The following is a 23,475-nucleotide window of genomic DNA, read 5'->3' as shown; positions in this document are numbered from 1 at the left end:
CCAGGAAGTGTTTCTGGCTTGGGTGTATAGATTTCAAGCAACAGACTGTCAGTCGAGGTACATGGTCTGGTTATCGCTGCACATTAACGAGGAAAATAGTTTTGATTGACAATGTTAAAACACATCAAAGGTTGGTCGGTTGGGTAAGAAGTAGAAAGCCATCAAAGTCTTGCAAAAAATGTTTATTATTCATAATGAGAATATTGAAAATTGAGTTGTCCCGGAATAGTGAATATAACATTGCATCTGTCCATATAATTGACAGAGAAAGAGACCATAAGGTAGATACCATCATATGACAAGGTTGAGATATTGTTGATACAATAACATAAATACGAGAGGACACGATAACATACCACAAGATAGAAAAATACAAGTTAAATTGATATACGCGATAGAATATGATTAAGAAATAAGAGTTTCTTTGTTTGTGTTGTTTTATTGTTTTTTTCAGTCAGTTGGTCTTTCTGCCTCTCTGTGTCTGCATGTATCTCTGTCTCTCTCTCTGTTCTTCTTTGCCCGTCTTTCTGGCTGGCTGGCTCTCTCTCTGTGTCTCTCTCTCTCTCTCTATCTCTCTCTCTCTCTCCCTCTCTCTCTCTCTCTCTCTCTCTCTCTCTCTCTCTCTGTTTCTATCTCTCCCGCTTTTATTTACATTATTATTAAACAGTCTCCTCTTTTCTAAATACTATTTATTTACTTTCAATTGTCTCGTTCACATTTAAACACATCAATGTAATATGCATTATGCCATTCACTCATATATAACTTCTTTGGGGAATTTATTCACTGTAAACCCATGTCGCAGTTCTCCTGACAGTTTATCACCTTATCTTATTGTAACCCTATCACCGTCCACCATTAAGAAGTCTGAGTACTCAACAAATAGTACGTAGTTACCTACCAACACCTAATTATCTATATTTTCCACTCATTTTTCTTCCAGGTATTCCTTTCTATATCAGAAACATCTTACTGTATACATCAACTCTTTACGAAGATTATCATATGGACATACTTACAGATAAACTTAAGTGGGCAATGCACATCAGATTTATAAACATTCATCAAATAACGTTACCAATTGTTGAGAAATAAAAAGGAAATAGATTCAGCGAGGCAACCACACATTTGACGGAGCTCTCTTTATTCATGCTTGTTTAATACCAATCAGGCCATCTTCACCAGTTAACCAATGCATCATTCATTGATTAATTCATGTATGCATCGTTCATCCATTCGTCATTCATTGGCCCGTTTGTTTAATCAGTCATTAATCTTTCGTTCGTTCATTTTGTTCATGTATTCAATAAACATTTATCAACATATACCAGCAACCTGCACAAAACGGTGTTTATGCACGTTAAAATCAAGACCTGTTTATGTTAGAACAAACAATCTCCACGTCAAGTTATTCAAGCACGCAAGCATTCTAAGTAAAACAAATTACAGAGATATCTGCAACTGTCGAATTGTTAATTATCAAGACAACTAAATGATAACAACTACTACGATTGTCCTTTCTAAGCAGCATTAGAAGTTACACTTAAATTCCACTTTTCATTTTATTTTCATTACCTTCATTGTCCCATCACAGAGAAATTCGGGTCGCTTCCTCCCAGTGGAAAGCTAGCAGCAACGGAGTCGCGCTCCCCAGGTGTATGCGGGTTTAGGTGTAATCAGCCACCTACACAAATTGCAGATGGACCAAGGTCTTTTACGTGCCACAGTAGTGACACAGGGGTTGAACATGGGCACCCTCTCTGATTTTGCACAAAGAGTTGACCCGTGTTCGTCCCGATCCCGGATTCGAATACATGACCCTCGGATCACAAGTCCAGTGCTCCACCAACTGAGCTACCGGGCCCCCAACAAATAAGTACGACGGAAACTGACCTCCCGATAGCAAGTAACCTAGCTGCAAGGCACCTTACATATCCCTCACGACACCAGTGAAATAAATCAAAATCAGCGAATTAATATAGGTCACAATCAGCATGTTAGCATTGCGTTGGCGCGTTTAGTACATGTATGTTATAGAGTACAGGAGAACTCCCATGACATCAGTAGAATGAATCAGCAAGTTGAAACAGACCCAGAATCAGCAAGTCCAGTCTACAAAGAATATTTTTCCCTGTGTTGGTCTCTCGGTCACAGAGATGTAACAGTAACAGCTAGGAGCACTCCCATACAAAAAAAGTGAAATAAATCAAACAAACAAAATCAGCATTTTGAAATAAAACAAAAAATCAGCATTTTGAAATAATAAAAAAATCAGCATTTTGAAATAAAAATAAATCAGCATTTTGAAACCAAACAAAAGCAGCCTGCTGAAATCAATTAAAAGCAGCGTACTGAAATTAATCAAAGTCCTCTCTGAAGTGCACGTTCCCTAGCTATCTGTATCACTGTATTCATGCCTTGAGCACAGTGGTGTGACAGAGTGTGGGAGCACACCCATGACACTAGTGAAGGCAATCACAATCAGCGAGTCCAGTCTACAGTGCATGTTACAAAAAACTGTGTTGGTTCCATGGGCACATTTCTGTCACAGAGTTCTGGAGCGCTCCCGTCAAACCTGAAATATATAAACAAAACTCATTAGTCAAGCCTTAACATCTTCACTGTGCGAGTCAATATCCGCCTAGACGTTACCCAATGGCAAATTATTTACGTAAGGCATATTCCACTTTCGCCATCGTAGTATTGCCTTAGATTATCACTTTGGGATTACATTTAAATGCGTATAACACACATTGAGAGAGACAGAGACACAGAGCGAGAGAGAGAGAGAAAGAGAGAGAGAGAGAGAGAGAAAGAGAGAGAGAGAGAGAGAGAGAGAGAGAGAGAGAGAGAGGCATACATAATTATAGACAGACGGACAGACAGATAAAGAGACTAACAGCTATAAGCAGACGGAATTGAAAGATTGTAACTGCCTACCTGTGTATCACTTATCGACGGGCTCCATACAGAGGATGGTACCACCCCTGCAGGCCAGCCACAGGCGAGCGGAGACATCCACAGTGATGGCGGTGGGTTGGATCAGCCAGGGACAGCCTTGGGCAAGGAAAGGTACTTTTGACAGTTTACCAGATGGCAAATGCACAGAATGAATACAGTCATTGAGCTCATCAGTCACCAGAAGCACTTGTTCACCATTAAGTTTGGAGAAACACACGTCGGACGGCTGGAAGCAAGAGAGATGTGCAGGAGGGGTGTAGGTGCTGACAGGATCCCCTCCCGGTCTCTGGTACAGCTTCACTTTGCGCCACATTTCAGGGAACGTAGGCTCCTCCACTACGACGAAGAACTGTCCTGTCTCGTCCACGTCGAATGCACGATGAGCTCCCACGTTGATGGAGAATTCGGTTTCCTTTTCTACCGTTAATGGATTTGACGATGTCACTTTGACATTGACGACGTCTGCCTTACCTGACAAGTTGTTGCTCAGTCGGAAGTGTGCAGTCGTCCGTGATTTGCTGTATGAGTTAATACAGCCGACTTGAGGGCTTTCAGACATTAGTTTTCCTTTGGCATACCTTCTGCGAGACACTTTTCCGACAAGGTCACTTCTTCGTATGTACTCCCCATCCTCGCTAAATTTTGTCCCCACAGCGTCTTCCTTCAGCCCGCGCCGTTCATAGGACACACAGACACCTGGCTGGTTACTATCAACATGACAGAGAGAAAATACCTCAATGTCAGCCTCCTGCCCACACGGGAACCGCTTCACCACCCTCACTTCAGGCGCTGCAACCTCCACTTCCATCTTAATCACTGTGCCCATAAAGTCATGTGTCATCTGCAGCATGATATCACCCGTGACCTTGAAGTGGAGAACGGGAAGATAGACGGTTGTTAACCCCTGTGACGTCAGCTTGGCCAAAGCTTGCTCACTGCCGCGTTCTGTCTTCAACTCTTGGACAACAGATATGACATCACTCGCTTTTCCAAAGTTCCAGGCACGTTCAATTTGTCGCTTAATTCTCAAGAGTTCTTTCAGGTTGTTTTCTTGCTGTTTCAGGATCTGGTCGATGTCATCCTCAATGTCTGTGCTGACAGAACGAAGCGAGTCCAGGGCCTCATCTCTGAACTTGTCGGCAGCGGCCATCATGACGGCGTGTCGGTCACGTATGTTTTTCTCCACTGACGCCGTCTTGTAGAGCACGGCCTTCTGCTCTGCTCTCGTTGTCTTCAGTCTTTCACAGAGGTCTTTCTCTGCTTTCTGCAGGCGAGCTTTTTCAGTGATCAGTTCTGCCCGTTTCTGACGGATGGTTGTTGGTAGGTTTCCTATCTGGTGCTGCTCGTGTTTGGTCATCGTACAGTTGATACAGATGGCCTCTTCGCACTTGACACAGTAAAACTCCAGCTCTCTCGTGTTGTGGATTTTGCACATCTCCTTGCTGTTCTTTGACTGTTTTTGGATGTATACGTTGGCCTGCAGGGCGGCCACTCCCCCTTGGGGAAGAGAGGTGGGCTTGCCACATGAGGGACAAGAGAAGGGTTCCCCCGTGTGACGGTTGGCAAGATCCATGATGCACTTGGCACAGAACGTGTGATGGCAGGGCAGGAATTTGGAATCGTGATACGTTTTCAAACACACCGCACAGGTGTCCATAGTATTTCCATCACTACCGGAAGCCATCTCAAGCGTCAGAATGTCGTCCGATATGACGCTCAGGATATGACGTATGAAATCTGAAAGTAAGAAACATTTTAATTTACAGACATATGTTAATATTGCTGATTTCGTTACATTTTAACCGGCCTGAGGCGTCGGCATGTTTACAACAGTTCACTTAAAGGCATATGTACTCGATGACTATACACGCTAATTGCTTTACCAACAGCTGGAGACATGCTAAATTAAGTTCCCTGCAAAATATTGTGGTCTAGGACCCCTTCAATGTTGAGATATGTTAATTTTCATTTTGATCTGGATCGTCCTATTTATAGATTTGGCAACACATGTAACGTTGATGCAAGGGAGCTAACACCGCGGCTTTGTTGACATCCTCACTTTTTCAGAGGCTAGAACAAGCTGTAATGCATGTATTATGGTCCGCGCATGGTGACATATCGTCATTATATGGTCTTATGGTGCGTTTGACATCGATTATGGGCAAACTACACTTTGTAAACACGGGAGCGCGTACATATGCCTTTAATCAAAAGTATAAATTTGACCCCAAAAAACAACAAGCTATTCTAATTGTAAACAGGTTTTAATAGGTTACTGTTATTTCTTATGTTGACAGCTATGCGTTGCCTATTTTCCCCCCATTTTAATGTATTAATTTGAAAGGGCAATTGACGGGCGCAATGGCTTGGTGGTGAGACGCCGGCCTCCAAAGAGGAAGGTCGTGGGTTCGAATCCCGGCCGCGCCTGGTGGGTTAAGGTTTCCGTTTCCGATCTCCCAGCTCAACTTATGTGCAGACCTGCTAGTGATTTATCCCCCTTCGTGTGTACATGCAAACACAAGACCAAGTGCGCACGGAATCCATGTCAGAGTAATGGTGGATTATAGAAACACCAAAATACCCAGCATGCTTCCTCTGAAAGCAGCGTATGGCTTCCTAAATGGCGGGTTAAAAACTGTCATATAAGTAATGTTCCACTGCTTTCACAACATACTGAAAAGATCGCTAGATCACGTACACCACCACAAGGAATCAATACCAGCTGTCCGTAACACGGGAAGAAGCGACATCACTGCTCACATATGGAACACAACAGAAAGTAGCCAAAATAATCTTCCTACTTTCATGTATTCTTGACATAAATATACAGCAAAGGTACTGACCTGTTTCAACACATAAGAGGCAAGGGTCAAGAGGGTGAACTCTCAGGGAAGGTGGAATTGTCGGTATACCTCTAACCTCAGCAGGCACCCGATGTGTCACACGTTGGTATCGACCACCTTCAACACCCGTGTGACGTCATATCACATGGTCTACTTTCGGTTGGGGAGTACAGGCGGTTGCAAGTGTCATCTTTTCATGTGTTGGAGAGATCGCGTTTGGGGTGTGGGAAAATGAAAATAAAATGAGAGTTGTGTGGTTTGTTTTTTGGTTCTCTTTTTTTTTTATTAACATTTAGTCAAGTTAAATGATTTGAAACAACCTCCTAAACGAGACGAGTCTGTTGGTGTGTGTGTGGTGAGGGGGAGTGGGAAGTGGTGTACTTTAATGAACAAAAAAGGGGTTCACTCTGGCTTTGTTATGGTAATGTATAGACTGCTGTGAATATCACACACACAGACACACACGCACACACACACACACACACACACAGTGGACACACACACACACATACACACACACACACACGCGCGAGCGCGCGCGCGCACACACATACACATACACACACACACACACACACACACACACACACACACACACACACACACACACACACACAGCATTGTCGCTGCTGATGTCGATATGTATTCAGGCCCATTTTGATAAAACCCTCTTTCTGCATTTCTGCTTCGTATTCCCAGGCAATTGAGCGTTTGCATGAGCCTGTAGGACGAATCATTGTGTGCCAAGCTGTGTGTTTGTGGTAACTGCACAGTCGACCAGGAAGTTTTCCTGGCTTGGGTGTTGCAGCACAAACGAGGAACATAGTTTTGATTGACAATGTTAATTACAAACACGTTAAAGGTTGGTCGGTTGGGTAAGAAGGAGGGTTGATCCAATCAAAATAAGAGTTCCTTTGTTTGTGTTGTTTTATTGTTTTTTTCAGTCAGTTGGTCTTTCTGCCTCTCTGTGTCTGCATGTATCTCTGTCTCTCTCTCTGTTCCTCTTTGCCCGTCTTTCTGGCTGGCTGGCTCTCTCTCTGTCTCTCTCTGTCTGTGTCTCTCTCTCTTTCTTTCTCTCTCCCGCTTTTATTTACAATAATATTAAACAGTCTCCTCTTTTCCAAATACTATTTATTTACTTTTAATTGTCTCGTTCACATTTACACATCAATGCAATATGCATTATGCCATTCACTAACACATATCTTCTTTTTGGCATGTATTCACTGTAAACCCATGTCGCAGTTCTCCTGAAAGTGTATCACCTTATCTTATTGTAACCCTATCACCGTCTACCATTAGGGAGTCTGAGTACTCAACAAGTACTACGTAATTACCGACCAACACCTAATTATCTATATTTTTCACTCATTTTTCTTCCAGGTATTCCTTTCTATATCAGAAACATCATTACTGTATACATCAACTCTTTACGAACATCATCACATGGACATAGTTACAGATAAACTTAAGTGTACAATGTACATCACATTTATAAACAATCATCAAATAAAGTTACCAATTGTTGAGAAATAAAAAGGAAATAGATTCAGCGATGCAACCACATATTTGACGGGGTTCTCTTTATTCATGCTTGCTTACCAATCAGGCCATCTTCACCAGTTAATCAATTGCATCGTTCCTTGATTAATTCACCCGTTCGTCATTTATTGGCCCGTTTGTTTAATCAGTCATTAATCATTCGTTTGTTCATTTTGTTCATGTATTCAATAAACATTTACCAACATATACCAGCAACCTGCACAAAACGGTGTTTATGCACGTTAAAATCAAGACCTGTTTATGTTAGAACAAACAATCTCCACGTCAAGTTATTCAAGCACGCAAGCATTCTAAGTAAAACAAATTACAGAGATATCTGCAACTGTCGAATTGTTAATTATCAAGACAACTAAATGATAACAACTACTACGATTGTCCTTTCTAAGCAGCATTAGAAGTTACACTTAAATTCCACTTTTCATTTTATTTTCATTACCTTCATTGTCCCATCACTGAGAAATTCGGGTCGCTTCCTCCCATTGGAAAGCTAGCAGCAACGGAGTCGCGCTCCCCAGGTGTATCCGGGTTTAGGTGTAATCAGCCACCTACACAAATTGCAGATGGACCAAGGTCTCTTACGTGCCACAGTAGTGACACAGGGATGGAACATGGGCACCGTCTCTGATTTTGCACAAAAAGTTGACCCGTGTTCGTCCTGATCCCGGATTCGAACCCATGACTCTCGGATCACAAGTCCAGTGCTCCACCAACTGAGCTACCGGGCCCCCAGCAAATAAGTACGACGAAAACTGACCTCCCGATAGCAAGTTATCTAGCTGCAAGGCGCCTTACATATATATCCCTGTGTTGAAACCAAAGGAACAATGATGCAACAGAGCACATGGGGCACTCTCACAACACCAGTGAAATAAATCAAAATCAGCGAGTTGATATAGGTCAAAATCAGCATGTTAGCATTGCGTTGGTGCATTTAGTACATGTATGTTACAGAGTACAGGAGCACTCCCATGACATCAGTAGAATGAATCAGCAAGTTGAAACAGACCCAGAATCAGCAAGTCCAGTCTACAAAGAATATGTTTCCCTGTGTTGGTCTCTCGGTCACAGAGATGTAACAGTAACAGTACAGCTAGGAGCACTCCCATACAAAAAGTGAAATGCATCAAACAAACAAAATCAGCATTTTGAAATAAAAATAAATCAGCATTATTTTGAAATAAAAATAAATCAGCATTTTTAAATCAAACAAAAGCAGCCTGCTGAAATCAATTAAAAGCAGCGTACTGAAATTAATCAAAGTCCTCTCTGAAGTGCACGTTCCCTAGCTATCTGTATCACTGTATTCATGCCTTGAGCAAAGTGGTGTGACAGAGTGTGGGAGCACACCCATGACACTAGTTAAGGCAATCACAATCAGCGAGTCCAGTCTCTGCAGTGCATGTTACATATATATAACTGTGATGGTTCCATGGGCACATTTCTGTCACAGAGTTCAGGAGCGCTCCCGTCAAACCTGAAATATATAAACAAAACTCATTAGTCAAGCCTTAACATCTTCACTGTACTCGTCAATATCCGTCTAGACGTTACCCAATGGCAAATTATTTACGTTAGGCATTTTCCTCTTCCGCCATCGTAGTATTGCCTTGGATTATCATTTTGGGATTACATTTAAATGCATATAACACACATTGAGAGAGACACAGACACACACAGAGAGAGAGAGAGAGAGAGAGAGAGAGAGAGAGAGAGAGAGAGAGAGAGAGAGAGAGAGAGAGAGAGAGAGAGAGAGAGAGCGAGGCATACATAATTATAGACAGACGGACAGACAGATAAAGAGACCAACAGCTATAAGCAGACGGAATTGAAAGATTGTAACTGCCTACCTGTGTATCACATATCGACGGGCTCCATACAGAGGATGGTACCACCCCTGCAGGCCAGCCACAGGCGAGCGGAGACATCCACAGTGATGGCGGTGGGTTGGATCAGCCAGGGACAGCCCTGGGCAAGACAAGGTACTTTTGATAGTTGACCAGATTGAAAGTACACAACATGGATACAGTCATTGAGCTCATCGGTCACCAGAAGAACTTGTTCACCATTAAGTTTGTAGAAACACACGTCGGACGGCTGGAAGCAAGAGAGATGTGCAGGAGGGGTGTAGGTGCTGACTGGATCCCCTCCCGGTCTCTGGTACAGCTTCACTTTGCGCCACGTTTCAGGGAACGTAGGCTCCTCCACGACGACGAAGAACTGTCCTGTCTCGTCCACGTCGAATGCACGATGAGCTCCCACGTTGATGGAGAATTCGGTTTCCTTTTCTACCGTTAATGGATTTGACGATGTCACTTTGACATTGACGACGTCTGCCTTACCGGACAAGTTGTTGCTCAGTCGGAAGTGTGCAGTCGTCCGTGATTTGTTGTGTGAGCTAAAACAGCCGACTTGAGGGCTTTCAGACATTAGTTTTCCTTTGGCATACCTTCTGCGAGACACTTTTCCGACAAGGGCACTTCTTCGTATGTACTCCCCATCCTCGCTAAATTTTGTCCCCAGAGCGTCTCCCTTCAGCCCGCGCCGCTCATAGGACACACACACACCTGGCTGGTTACTATCAACATGACAGAGAGAAAAGACCTCAATGTCAGCCTCCTGCCCACACGGGAACCGCTTCACCACCCTCACTTCAGGCGCTGCAACCTCCACTTCCATCTTAATCACTGTGCCCATAAAGTCATGTGTCATCTGCAGCATGATATCACCCGTGACCTTGAAGTGGAGAACGGGACAATAGACGGTTGTCAACTCCTGTTACGTCAGTTTGGCCAACGCTTGCTTACTGCCGCGTCCTGTCTTCAACTCTTGGACAACAGACATGACATCACTCGCTCTTCCGTAATTCCAGGCCCGTTCAACTTGTCGCTTAATTCTCAAGAGTTTTTTCAGGTCGTTTTCTTGCTGGTTTAGGACCTTGACAATACCGCTGTCAATGTCTGTGCTGACAGAACGAAGCGAGTCCAGGGCCTCATCTCTGAACTTGTCGGCAGCGGCCACCATGACGGCGTGTCGGTCACGTATGTTTTTCTCCACTGACGCCTTCTTGGCCAGCACGGCCTTCTGCTCTGCTCTCGTTATCTTCAGTCTTTCCCTTAGGTCTTCCTCTTTTTTCTGCAGACGAGCATTTTCAGTATTTCTTCCCGTTTCTGTTGGATGGCTGTGTGAAGGTCTTCTGTCTTGTGCTGCTCGTGTTTGGTCATCTTACAGTTAATACAGATGGCCTCTTGGCACATGACACAGTAAAACTCCAGCTCTTTCTCAGAGTGGAGTTTGCACATCTCCTTATTTTTATCTGGCTGTTTTTTTTTCTTTTGTTTTTTTTCTGACTGTTTCTTGAGGTAAAAATTGGCCTGCAGGGCGGTAACTCCCCCGTCAGGCAGAGAGGTGGGCTTGCCACAGGAGGGACAGGGGAAGGGTCCCCCCGTGTGACGGTTGGCAAGAACCATGATGCACTTGGCACAGAACTTGTGATGACAGGGCAGGAATTTGGGATCGTGATACGTTTCCAAACACACCGCACAGGTGTCCATAGTATTTCCATCACTACCGGAAGCCATCTCAAGCGTCTGAATGTCGTCCGACATGACGCTCATGATATGACGTATGAAATCTGAAAGTAAGAAACATTTTCATTTACAGACATATGTTAACATTGCTGATTTCGTAACATTTTAACCGGCCTGAGGCGTCGGCATGTTTACAGCAGTTCACTTAAAGGCACAGTAAGCCTCCTGTAAACCATCACAGAAACTGTCAGGCTTTTACACACAGTTCAAACACCCTTTCATTTAAACACTCACCGCTTGAGAACATCCTCCTAGGTGCCCTCCGTAAAGAGCGAGCAATTTTCAAAGAATTTATTTTTGCGTGGTTTATCTTACCCCTGAGCCATTGTGAACCTGTGTGATCCAGTTTCCCTTTTTCACAATGCAGTCGTCAGTTAGTCATTTGAATGCGACTCGATTTGAGCTTATCTACAATAGCACTCTCGCGATGGCTTTTGACTGTTCAGAGGAACTGGCGATAGGCATAAACCGTCGTCTGTTACGAGAACCACGACCTTGCGTGACCCTGCTTCCGGGCTTTTCTTTTTTCAAACTTTCAAAACTTCGAATTGTACTGATCTTGTCTTGATGAAAAAATAATTATTTTATGATTTAAGAATGTTTGTGTAACACGCTGTCAATTTATTATTTAGATAATAAAAGTTATAGGTCTAGCGCCAAAACGCACCACGGTCCGATTTGTCTACTGAGACAATTCGCAAAATTAATTCTTTGAAAATTGCTCGCTCTTTTCGTAGGGCACCTAGGATGTTCCCCGGTTCGGTGAGCGTTCAAATGGAAGGGTGTTTGTACTGTGTGTAAAAGCCTGACAGTATCTGTGATGGTTTACGGGATGCGCACTGTGCCTTTAATAAAAAATATAAAAGAAACAAAAAAAACAAGCTACTCTAATTGCAAACAAGTTTTAATGTGTTATTGTTATTTCTTATGTTAACAGGCAGCTATGCGTAGCCTATTTCCCCCCAATTTTAATGTTTTCATTTGAAAAGGCAATTGACGTGCGCAGTGGCTTGGTGGTAAGACGCCGGCCTCCAAAGCGGAAGGTCGTGGGTTCGAATCCCGGCCGCGCCTGGTGGGTTAAGGTTTCAGATCTCCCACGTCAACTTATGTGCAGACCTGCTAGTGACTTATTCCCCTTCGTGTGTACAGGCAAACACAAGACCAAGTGCGCACGGAAAAGATCCTGTAATCCATGCCAGAGTAATGGTGGATTATAGAAACACCAAAATACCCAGCATGCTTCCTCCAAAACCAGCGTATGGCTGCCGAAATGGCGCGGGTTAAAAACTGTCATATACGTAAAGCTCCACTGCTTGCACAACATACTGAAAAGATCGCTAGATCACGTACACCACCACAAGGAATCAATACCAGCTGTCAGTAAAACGGGAAGAAGCGACATCACACTGCTCACACATTGAACACAACAGAAAGTAACCAAAATGTTCTTCCTACGATCATGTGTTCTTGATATAAATATACAGCAAAGGTACTGACCTGTTTCAACACAAACGAGGCAAGGGTCAAGAGGGTGAACTCTCAGGGAAGGTGGAATTGTCGGTATACCTCTAACCTCGGCAGGCATCCGATTTGTCACACCTTGGTATCGACCACCTTCAACATCCGTGTGACGTCATATCACATTGTCTACTTTCGGTTGGGGAGTACAGGCGGTTGCAAGTGTCATCTTTTCATGTGTTGGAGAATTGATCGCGTTTGGAGTGTGGGAAAAATTAAAATAAAATGAGAGTTGTGTAGTTTGCTTTTTGCTTCTGTTTTTGTTGTTGTATAAACATATAGTCAAGTTAAATTATTTGAAACGGCCTCCGAATCGAGACGAGTCTGTTGGTGTGTGTGTGAGGAGGGGGAGTGGGAAGTGGTGTACTTTAATGAACAAAAAAGGGCTTCACTCTGGCTTTGTGGTAATGTATAGACTGCTGTGAATATCACACACACAGACACACACGCACACACACATACATACACACACAAAGAGCAAAGTCGCTGCAGATGTCGATATATCTCCAGGCCCATTTTGATAAGACCCTCTTTCTGCATTTCTGCTTCGTATTCAAATGCAATTGAACGTTTGAATGAGCCTGTAGGACGAATCATTGTGTGTCAAGCTGTGTGTTTGTGGTATCTGCACAGTCGACCAGGAAGTTTTCCTGGCTTGGGTGTTGCTGCACAAACAAGGAAAATTGATTGACTATGTTAATGAGCGCTTTTGCTGCTAGCCCTGCTTACCTCCCCTGGCGCGAGCGCTAGTGGACACGGGTGAAAAATCGCTTCTTTGCGATGTGTAAATCGGTACTTTTCTATTTTATTCTGCAGCTTAGGTAACTGCGCATAGTCTTCATTGTTTTTTTAAATTTGTGGTGTCGAGGTATGTCCGAATCATATGCTACCCATCTTTTACACATGGCGCAGTTACCTAAGCTGCAGAAATTAAATAGAAAAGTACCGATTTACACATCGCAAAGAAGCGATTTTTCACCCGTGTCCTCTAGCGCTCGCGCCAGGGAGGTAAGACGCTTCTCTCCCTTGGGCCAAGGGAGGTGACCAATGCTAGCAGCAAAACCGCTCATTACAAACACGTTAAAGGTTGGTCGGTTGGGTAAGAAGGAGAAAGCCATCGAAGTCTTGCAATTTGTTTTTATAATTCTTAGTGAGAGTATTGAAAATTGAGTTGTCTCGGAATAGTGAACATAACATTGCATCTGTCCATATAATTGACAGAGAAAGAGACTAAAAGGAAGATAACATTATGTGACAGGTTGCGATATTGTTGATACAATAACATCAATACGAGAGGACACGATAACATACTACAAGATAGAAAATTAAAGTTAAATTGGTATATGCGATAGAATGATCAAGGGGGTTGATCCAATCAAAATAAGAGTTCCTTTGTTTGTGTTGTTTTATTGTTTTGTTCAGTCAGTGGGTATTTCTGTCTCTCTTTGTCTGCATGTATCTCTGTCTCTCTCTGTTCCTATTTGCCTGTCTTTCTGTCTGGCTGTCTCTCTCTCTCTGTCTCTCTCTCTCTCCTGCTTTTATTTACAATATTATTAAACAGTCTCCTCTTTTCCAAATACTATGCATTTACTTTCAATTGTCTCGTTCACAATTAAACACATCGATGTTATATGCATTATGCCATTCACTCACACACATCTTTTTTTGGCATGTATTCACTGTAAACCAATGTCGCAGTTCTCCTGAAAGTGTATCACCTTATCTTATTGTAACCCTATCACCGTCCACCATTAAGAAGTCTGAGTACTCAACAAGTACATGTAGTACGTAATTACCTACCAACACCTAATTTAAATTATCTATTTCTTTCTTTATTTGGTGTTTAACGTCGTTTTCAACCATTCAAGGTTATATCGCGACGGGGAAAGGGGGAGATGGGATAGGGGAAGGGGGGATAAGGGATAGAGCCACTTGTTAATTGTTTCTTGTTCACAAAAGCACAAATCAAAAAATTGCTCCAGGGGCTTGCAACGTAGAACAATATATGACCTTACTGGGAGAATGCAAGTTTCCAGTACAAAGGACTTAACATTTCTTACATACTGCTCGACTAAAATCTTCACAAACATTGACTATATTCTATACAAGAAACACTTAACAAGGGTAAAAGGAGAAACAGAACCGTTAGTCGCCTCTTACGACATGCTGGGTAGCATCAGGTAAATTCTTTCTCGCCCCAACCAATATGGGACTCCCCCGAACCCGCGGGGGGTACCTAATTATCTATATTTTTCACTCATTTTTTTTCCAGGTATTCCTTTCTATATATCAGAAACATCATTACTGTATACATCAACTCTTTACGAAGATCATCAAATGGACATAGTTACAGATAAACTTAAGTGGACAATGCACATCACATGTATAAACAATCATCAAATGGACATAGCTACATATAAACTTAACTGGACAATGCACATCGCATGTATAAACAATCATCAAATGGACATAGTTACAGATAAACTTAAGTTGACAATGCACATCACATGTATAAACAATCATCAAATGGACATAGGTACAGATAAACTTAAGTAGACAATGCACATCACATGTATAAACAATCATCAAATGGACATAGTTACAGATAAACTTAAGTAGACAATGCACATCACATTTATAAACAATCATCAAATGGACATAGTTAAAGATAAACTTAAGTGGACAATGCACATGACATGTATAAACAATCACCAAATGGACATAGTTACAGATAAACTTAAGTGGACAATGCACATCACATTTATAAAAAATCATCAAATGGACATAGTTAAAGATAAACTGAAGTGGACAATGCACATGACATGTATAAACAATCACCAAATGGACATAGTTACAGATAAACTTAAGTGGACAATGCACATCACATTTATAAACAATCATGAAATAACGTTACCAATTGTTGAGAAATAAAAAGGAAATAGATTCAGCAATGCAACCACATATTTGACGGGGCTCTCTTTATTCATGCTTTCTTACCAATCAGGCCATCTTCACCAGTTAATCAATGCATCATTCATTGATTAATTCATGTATGCATCGTTCATCCGTTCGTCATTCATTGGCCCGTTTTTTTAATCAGTCATTAATCTTTCGTTCGTTCATTTTGTTCATGTATTCAATAAACATTTACCAAAGCATACCAGCAACCTGCACAAAACGGTGTTTATGCACGTTAAAATTAAAACCTGTTTATGTTAGAACAAACAATCTCCTCGTCAAGTTATTCAAGCACGCAAGCATTCTAAGTAAAACAAATTACAAAGATATCTGCAACTGTCGATTTGTTAATTATCAAGACAACTAGATATGATAACAACTACTACGATTGTCCTTTCTAAGCAGCATTAGAAGTTACACTTCAGAGTCTCGGATGATTTCCACTTTTCATTTTATTTTCATTACCTGTATTGTCCCATCACTGACAAATTCGGGTCGCTTCCTCCCAGTGGAAAGCTAGCAGCAACGGAGTCGCGCTACCCAGGTGTATGCGGGTTTAGGTGTAATCAGCCACCTACACAAACTGCAGATAAACCAAGGTCTTTTACGTGCCACAGTAATGACACAGGGGTGGAACATGGGCACCGTCTCTGATTTTAAACAAAAAGTTGACCCATGTTCGTCCCGATCCCGGATTCGAACCCGTGACCATCGGATCACAAATCCAGTGCTCCACCAACCGAGCTACCGGGCCCCCAACAAATAAGTACGACGAAAACTGACCTCCCGATAGCAAGTAATCTAGCTGCAAGGCGACATATATATCCCTGTGTTGAAACCAAAGGAACAATGATGCAACAGAGCACATGGGGCACTCTCACGACTCCAGTGAAATAAATCAAAATCAGCGAATTGATATAGGTCAAAATCAGCATGTTAGCATTGCCTTGGTGCATTTAGTACATTTATGTTACAGAGTACAGGAGCACTCTCACGACACCAGTCAAATAAATCAAAATCAGCGAATTGATATAGGTCAACATCAGCATGTCAGCATTGCGTTGGCGCATTTAGTACATTTATGTTACAGAGTACAGGAGCACTTCCATGACATCAGTAGAATTAATCAGCAAGTTGAAACAGACCCAGAATCAGCAAGTTGAAACAAACCCAGAATCAGCAAGTTGAAACAGACCCAGAATCAGCAAGTCCAGTCTACAAAGAATATGTTTCCCTGTGTGGGTCTCTCGGTCACAGAGATGTAACAGTAACAGTACAGCTAGGAGCACTCCCATACAAAAAAGTGAAATAAATCAAACAAACAAAATCAGCATTTTGAAATAAAAATAAATCAGCATTTTGAAATCAAACAAAAGCAGCCTGCTGAAATCAATTAAAAGCAGCGTACTGATATTAATCAAAGTCCACTCTGAAGTGCACGTTCCCTAGCTATCTGTATCAGTGTATTCATGCCTTGAGCACTGGTGTGACAGAGTGCGGGAGCACACCCATGACACTAGTTAAGGCAATCACAATCAGCGAGTCCAGTCTACGGTGCACGTTACAAAAAACTGTGTTGGTTCTATGGACACCTTTCTGTCACAGAGTTCTGGGGCGCTCCCGTCAAACCTGAAATATATAAACAAAACTCATTGGTCAAGCCTTAACTGAAGTGAGCGTTGTTCAGCGCCTTACCAGCAGCTTTTCTTCGTCTCCACATTTTGTTCAATTAACTACTATTTTAATCATTCTTAACCATCCAAGGATCTATGTGTTGTGACCCGTGTCTGCGTCTTCTTCTCCTTTTCAATCGGATATACGTTTTAAGTGTTTTTGCTCTGCTGATCGCCGTCTACAAGTGTCTGTTTGCCACGGCCTCTCTGTCGGCCTTTGTGTTGACGCGGTGTGACAGCGACAGTAGGCCTGTCCACTCGACAGCCATGCTTGCGAAAGTTGCTGAGTGTTGTGCAGTGGCACTGACCACCGGGCCCCGACCCTGTGCGTCGCTACGGTTGTTTCCGGTTGTGCTTCAGCGGTGCCGACAGCTTGGAATAGTTCCTGGAAAAACGGTGAGAGGGGCACGCGCCGGAAGCAGACGACAGCAACACATTCCAGTCATTACGTGTGTTACACAGGCGCCTGACAGTACCATGTGTTTTAACGATGGCATACACTTGTATCAAAGACAATCTAAGCGTAACCTATCCAACATGATTAAGATAAACTAACCTGACATCACACACGTTCCAAAGACAATGAAAATAGAAACTATCGCATCCACAGGCACACGAGCCGTGGCAAACAGCCAAAAATGTATTAACAGATCAAATCTAGTCAGTATCAAACGCACACTCCCCACAAAGCAGGGGGATGACTCCAAACATTTCAAGGTGTGCTACCTGAACGCCCAGTCGTGCCGCAACAAAACGACAGAGCTAGCGGACCTGATACACGATAGCCAAGCGGACTTAGTCTTCATAACAGAGACTTGGTTTAGAGAGGTCGGCGACGAGCCCCTGATGCAAGCGATGACCCCCCCGGGCTTCACCCTCCACTCCTGCCTACGTCTGACTGGCGCGGGTGGTGGTCTGGCCGTGCTCTATCGCACTTCATTGCGCGACTACGTAGACATTTCGCTTGAACGGTTTGACTTTCTTTCGTTCGAACGGTGCAAGACTAAAATCCGTCATTGCAATCAAGACCTCACATTTCTTTGTGTATACCGCCCTCCCCCCAATAAAAAGAACAAACTATCTACTCCGCAGTTTTTGGCTGAGTTCACAGAGCTTTTAGACCAATACGCCAATTTGCACTGTAATCTTGCAGTTGTCGGAGACATCAACCTTCATTATGATTCACAGTCGGACTTGAACATTAACACGCTGAAAACACTGCTACCCACTCTCAACTTATCCCAGCTGGTAGACAGGCCGACGCATCGTCGTGGACACACCCTTGACTGGGTGGTGGTCGGAGGGGACGTCGGCGTCTTGGACCTGATTGTGCAGGATATGTTGATCTCCGACCACTTCGTCATTTCTTTCAGCTTTGACCTTCAGAAGCCAGGCCCTGCCAGACGAGTCGTCACCTCGCGCAACATGAAGCGGATCGACATGGCAGCACTGAAGGATGACGTCAGAGCACTCCAGTTAGACAGACATGACCTCGTGTCCAGCTACAACAGCGACCTGCGCCGGATTCTGGACAAGCACGCCCCTCTCACCACACGCAGTCACCGACAGACCCTCGGCACCTTGGCTTACGCCGGAGGTCTCAACAGCCAAGCAAGATCGGCGTCGCGCCGAGAGAGAGTGGAGGAAATCGGCTCTCACGGTCCACAGGCAAATCTTTGCTTTTCACCGAGAGGCCGTCAAAGAGATGGTGGATAAGAACAGACACCAGTTTATTTCTCAGAAAATCGAGAACAGCACCTCCAGCAAAGAACTCTTCCTGATCACAGGGCAGCTCCTCGGTAAAATTCAAAATAAAAAGCTCCCAAACTCCGTCCCTCTTGATGACCTTCCAGATAAGTTTGGGGACTTTTTTGCCGAAAAAATCGAGAAGATTCGAGTCGAGCTTGATGCTGCTCCTGGGCATCCAGAGCATGCGCCATTTCACGGCGCCCACCTCACCGATTTTTCCCCTGTCATTAAAGAACAAGTGAAGAAGATCATTGAAAAAGCCCCACCCAAATCCTGTATTCTTGACCCAATTCCTTCAGAGCTATTAAACGAGTGTCTAGAGGAATTACTCCCTGTCATTACTGATATCATAAATCAATCCCTCACATCCGGTCAAGTACCCCCTTCTTTTAAGCATGCAGTAGTCACTCCCCTCCTGAAAAAACCTAACCTTGACATCAACACTTTTAAGAACTACCGCCCTGTCTCTAATTTGCCTTTTGTTTCGAAAGTCCTTGAAAAGGTTGTTTTGGCCCAATTGTCAGAGCATCTTGCTAAGACAGGTATGGTTGAACCATTACAGTCCGCCTACCGCGCAGATCACAGCACTGAAACAGCCCTACTTAAGGTAGCGAATGATCTTCTCACTGCCTGTGACAGCGGCTCTGTTTCGCTTCTGGCCCTGTTGGACCTATCCGCAGCGTTCGACACCATCGACCACGATATACTGCTGGCAAGGTTGAACACCACATTCGGCATAACAGGCACGGCTCTGGGGTGGTTCTGCTCCTACCTGACTGGACGCACTCAGGCTGTTGTGATCCAAAATAGGCACTCCGAGGACACCATACTAAAGTATGGCGTCCCGCAAGGATCTGTGTTAGGCCCAGTGTTATTCACTATGTACATACAGCCGTTAGGCAAAGTCATAAAGCACCACAATGTCCTGTACCACATGTTCGCAGACGACACTCAACTACAAAAATCCGCACACACCAAACAGTTTACAGAGTTAGTGCAGTCAATAGAATCATGCAGCGATCACATCAAACAGTGGATGACAGTCAACAAGCTCAAGATGAACGATGATAAGACAGAGATCATGCCAGTTGGCAAACAATCAAACTTAAAGCTTCTTTCAGAAACATCCAGTCTTACCCTTTCTGATACCACAGTCACATTCAGCACCAAAGTAAAAAACCTGGGTGTCCACCTTGACAGTAGCCTGTCAATGGACGCCCACATCAACTCACTCTGCAGAACCGCCTTTCTTGAAATGCGGAGGATTAGCCAAATCAGACACCTTCTTTCCCTCGACGCAACCAAGACACTGGTTTCGGCTTTTATTTTGTCGAGACTGGATTACTGCAACTCGCTCCTAGCCAGCCTCCCATACGCCAAGCTAGACCGCCTACAGCGCATCATGAACAATGCAGCACGTCTTGTGCTGCGCAAGCGCAAGCGCGACCATGTCACCCCTCTCCTCATGACCCTTCACTGGCTACCAATCAAAGCACGCATAACATATAAAATAGCTACTCTGTGTTACCGTAGCCTTCACGACGACTCTGCCCCTTCTTACCTGTCTTTGCTCTTAAAGCCACACGTCCCCACACGCAACCTCAGATCCGCTGACGCAGGGCACCTTGTATGTTGTCCCACGCATCAAACTGAACGCTTTCGGCAAGCGCGCCTTTATCTACACAGCTCCCTCTATTTGGAACTCTCTGCCCATGTCTGTCCGCCTTTCTACCTCTCTCCTTTCCTTCAAGTCCTCTCTAAAAACACATCTCTTCCGGCAATACTTCAACCCCTAGCCTGTTCAGTATCTGCCACATTGAGGAGAGGGGTCACTTGCCATCGTTGCGCGCTGTGGGCCGGCTTGCTATTTCATGTGCACTATGAGTGCGACTACACGTGCCTTGGCGTGTGTGTGCGAGGGCTGTATTTTGTATATTGATTATTTGATACATGTATAAATGTGTCTCCAGGAATATGTTTTGTTTTAATCTTGTGTCGATACTATTAAGTTCTGCCTCGTTATTATCCATTGGGTATAACTGTTTTATCATCACTGCTTTGTTGTTGTTCTTTGGCCATTTACGTTGAATGACTTGTTATACATCGACATTGATAGTTTTATTCTTCTTCTTCTTCGTCGTTCGCTAGATAGTTTTATCATAAGAACCTTTTCTAATTACTCGATGTTCTTTAACTGTATTTATACATAAATGCATATTGTAAAGCAGTATGCATTGTTAGAGGATTTTTTTAGTAGCAGTGTTTAAATGTCGAAGCTGTTTTTCCCAGTTTTACCTAAGAGACCGACTGTATATTGTGTTATTGTATTTGTTAGACTTGATTGTACCAAGTTTCTACACATGTTGTAATGCGCTTAGAGCCAAATATTTTTGGTTTTTTTTGTAAGGGATAGGCGCAATATAAATACACTTTATTATTATTATTATTATTATTATTATTAACATCTTCACTGTGCGAGTCAATATCCGCCTAGACGTTACCCAATGGCAAAATTATTTACGTAAGGCATATTCCACTTTCGCCATCGTAGTATTGCCTTGGATTATCACTTTGTGTTTACATTTAAATGCATATGATACACATTGAGAGAGAGAGAGAGAGAGAGAGAGAGAGAGAGAGAGAGAGAGAGAGAGAGAGAGAAAAAGAGAGAGAGAGGGAGAGAGAGAGAAAGAGAGAGAGAGAGAGAGAGAGAGAGAGAGAGAGAGAGAGAGAGAGAGAGAGACATACATAATTATAGACAGACGGACAGACAGATAAAGAGGCCAACAGCTATAAGCAGACGGAATTGAAAGATTGTAACTGCCAACCTGTGTATCACTTATCGACGGGTTCCATACAGAGGATGGTACCACCCCTGCAGGCCAGCCACAGGCGAGCGGAGGCATCCACAGTGATGGCGGTGGGTTGGATCAGCCAGGGACAACCCGGGGCCAGGTAGCGCACAAACCTCAGACGCCCACCGCTCACATCCACCACGTGAATGGCGTCGTTCTCTTCATCTGTCACAAGCAGCACGTGCTGACCGCCCAGCCTGTAGAAAGACACGTCGGATGGCTGGCAGCAAGGGAGATGTGCAGGAGGGCTGTAGGTGCTGATGGCGTCCGCTCCCGGTCGTCGGTACAGTTTCACTTTGCGCCAGACGTCGGCGAGCTGGGGCTCTTCCACCACCACGAAGAACTGCTCCGTGTCGTCCACGTCGAATGCACGATGGGCTCCCACGTTGATGCTGAATTCTGTTTTCGTTTTTTCCTTTAATGGGGCTGCAGATATTATTGTGACAATGGCGACCTCTGCCTTTCCTGACAATTTGTTTTTCAGTTGGAAGTGTCTTGTCGACAATGATTTGCAGTGTGTGCGTAAGGAGCCTGCCTGAGGAGTTGGACGCATGCAGATCCCTTTGGTAAATCTTTTATATGATATTTTACCAGAAACGTTATCATCCTGTTTGTACTCCCCATCCTCGGTGAATGCTTTCCCCACAGCGTCTCCCTTCAGCCCGCGCCGCTCATACGACACCCACACAACAGGCGGGTCTCTATCAACATGACGGAGAGAAAAGACCTGAATGTCAGCCTCCTGCCCACACGGGAACCGCTTCACCACCCTCACTTCAGGCGCTGCAACCTCCATCTCCATCTTGGTCACCGTGCCCATGAAGTCACGTGTCTTCAGCAGCATGACGTCACCCGTGACCTTGACATGGAGGACGGGACGACAGACAGTTTTGAACCCATGTGACGTCAACTTGGCCAAAACTTGCTCACTGCCGCATCCTGTCTTCAACTCTTGGACAACAGAGATGACATTACTCGCTTTTCCGATGTTACAGACATGTTCAACTTGTCGCTTCAATTTCAAGAGTTCTTTCAGGTCGTTCTCTTGCTGTTTCAGGATCTGGTCGATGTCACCTTCAATGTCTGTGCTGACAGAACGAAGCGAGTCCAGGGCCTCATCTCTGAACTTTAAGGCAGCGTCCACCATGACGGCGTGTCGGTCACGTATGTTTTCCTCCACTTCCCCCTTCTTGTCCAGCACGGCCTGCTGCTCTGCTCTCGTCGTCTTCAGTCTTTCCCTGAGGTCTTTCTCTACTTCCTGCAGACGAGTCTTTTCAGTGAGTAGTTCTTTCTGTTTCTGTTGGAATGCTGCATGAAGGTCATCTGTCTGGTGCTGCTCGTGTTTGGTCATCTTACAGTTGATACAGATGGCCTCTTGGCACCTGACACAGTAAAACTCCAGCTCTCTCTTCCTGTGGATTTTACACATCTCCTCACTGTTCTCTGACTGTTTCTTGAGGTAAAAGTTGGCCTGCAGGGCGGCCACTCCCCCTGCAGGCAGAGAGGTGGGCTTGCGGCAGGAAGGACAGGGAAATGGTCCACCCGTCTGACGGTTGGCAAGATCCTTGATGCACTTGGCACAGAACGTGTGGTGGCAGGGCAGGAATTTGGGTTCGTGATACGTGTCCAAACACACCGCACAGGTGTCCATACTAACTTCATCACCACCAGAAGCCATCATAATTAACCGTCAGAATGTCTTTGTATATGATCAGAATATGGCCAGAGAGTTCTGAAAAAAATAGACATTCTAATTAGCATACTGTGG

General features: G+C 44.0%; 2 protein-coding genes and 3 long non-coding RNA genes across 5 annotated transcripts in view; 2 read left to right on the top strand and 3 right to left on the bottom strand.

The window, feature by feature from the left end:
- Positions 1 to 23,475, top strand: part of LOC138976412 (uncharacterized) — a 556,176-nt gene that overhangs the window by 158,751 nt on the left and 373,950 nt on the right. The window lies entirely within an intron of this gene.
- The window catches only part of LOC138976411 (uncharacterized), a 151,356-nt gene that overhangs the window by 32,764 nt on the left and 95,117 nt on the right, over positions 1 to 23,475 (top strand). The window lies entirely within an intron of this gene.
- LOC138976378 (tripartite motif-containing protein 59-like) lies at positions 672 to 6,175 on the bottom strand. Its single transcript, XM_070349236.1, has 3 exons — positions 5,805 to 6,175; positions 2,941 to 4,698; positions 672 to 2,575 (listed from the first exon to the last, which is right to left on the bottom strand). Exon 2 carries the CDS (start codon positions 4,643 to 4,645, stop codon positions 2,948 to 2,950), a length of 1,698 nt encoding a protein of 565 aa, XP_070205337.1. The 5' UTR covers positions 4,646 to 4,698; positions 5,805 to 6,175; the 3' UTR covers positions 672 to 2,575; positions 2,941 to 2,947.
- On the bottom strand, positions 6,904 to 12,575 carry LOC138976379 (uncharacterized). Its single transcript, XR_011458972.1, has 3 exons — positions 12,452 to 12,575; positions 9,215 to 9,332; positions 6,904 to 8,841 (listed from the first exon to the last, which is right to left on the bottom strand). It is a non-coding gene; the product is annotated as an uncharacterized lncRNA (long non-coding RNA).
- LOC138976942 (tripartite motif-containing protein 54-like) lies at positions 13,629 to 23,385 on the bottom strand. The gene is made up of 2 exons (XM_070349836.1): positions 21,681 to 23,385; positions 13,629 to 17,059 (listed from the first exon to the last, which is right to left on the bottom strand). Exon 1 carries the CDS (start codon positions 23,383 to 23,385, stop codon positions 21,688 to 21,690), a length of 1,698 nt encoding a protein of 565 aa, XP_070205937.1. The 3' UTR covers positions 13,629 to 17,059; positions 21,681 to 21,687.

The sequence above is a fragment of the Littorina saxatilis genome, linkage group LG9 (assembly GCF_037325665.1).
Source record: "Littorina saxatilis isolate snail1 linkage group LG9, US_GU_Lsax_2.0, whole genome shotgun sequence".
Classification (NCBI taxonomy): domain Eukaryota; kingdom Metazoa; phylum Mollusca; class Gastropoda; order Littorinimorpha; family Littorinidae; genus Littorina; species Littorina saxatilis.
The sequence above is the reverse complement of the archived record's forward strand: the minus strand, read 5'-3'. Positions and strand labels throughout refer to the sequence as shown.

Excerpts from the sequence above, each read along its gene's own strand:
- LOC138976942 (XM_070349836.1), bottom strand. The coding sequence starts at position 23,385 with ATGGCTTCTGGTGGTGATGAAGTTAGTATGGACACCTGTGCGGTGTGT.
- LOC138976378 (XM_070349236.1), bottom strand. The coding sequence starts at position 4,645 with ATGGCTTCCGGTAGTGATGGAAATACTATGGACACCTGTGCGGTGTGT.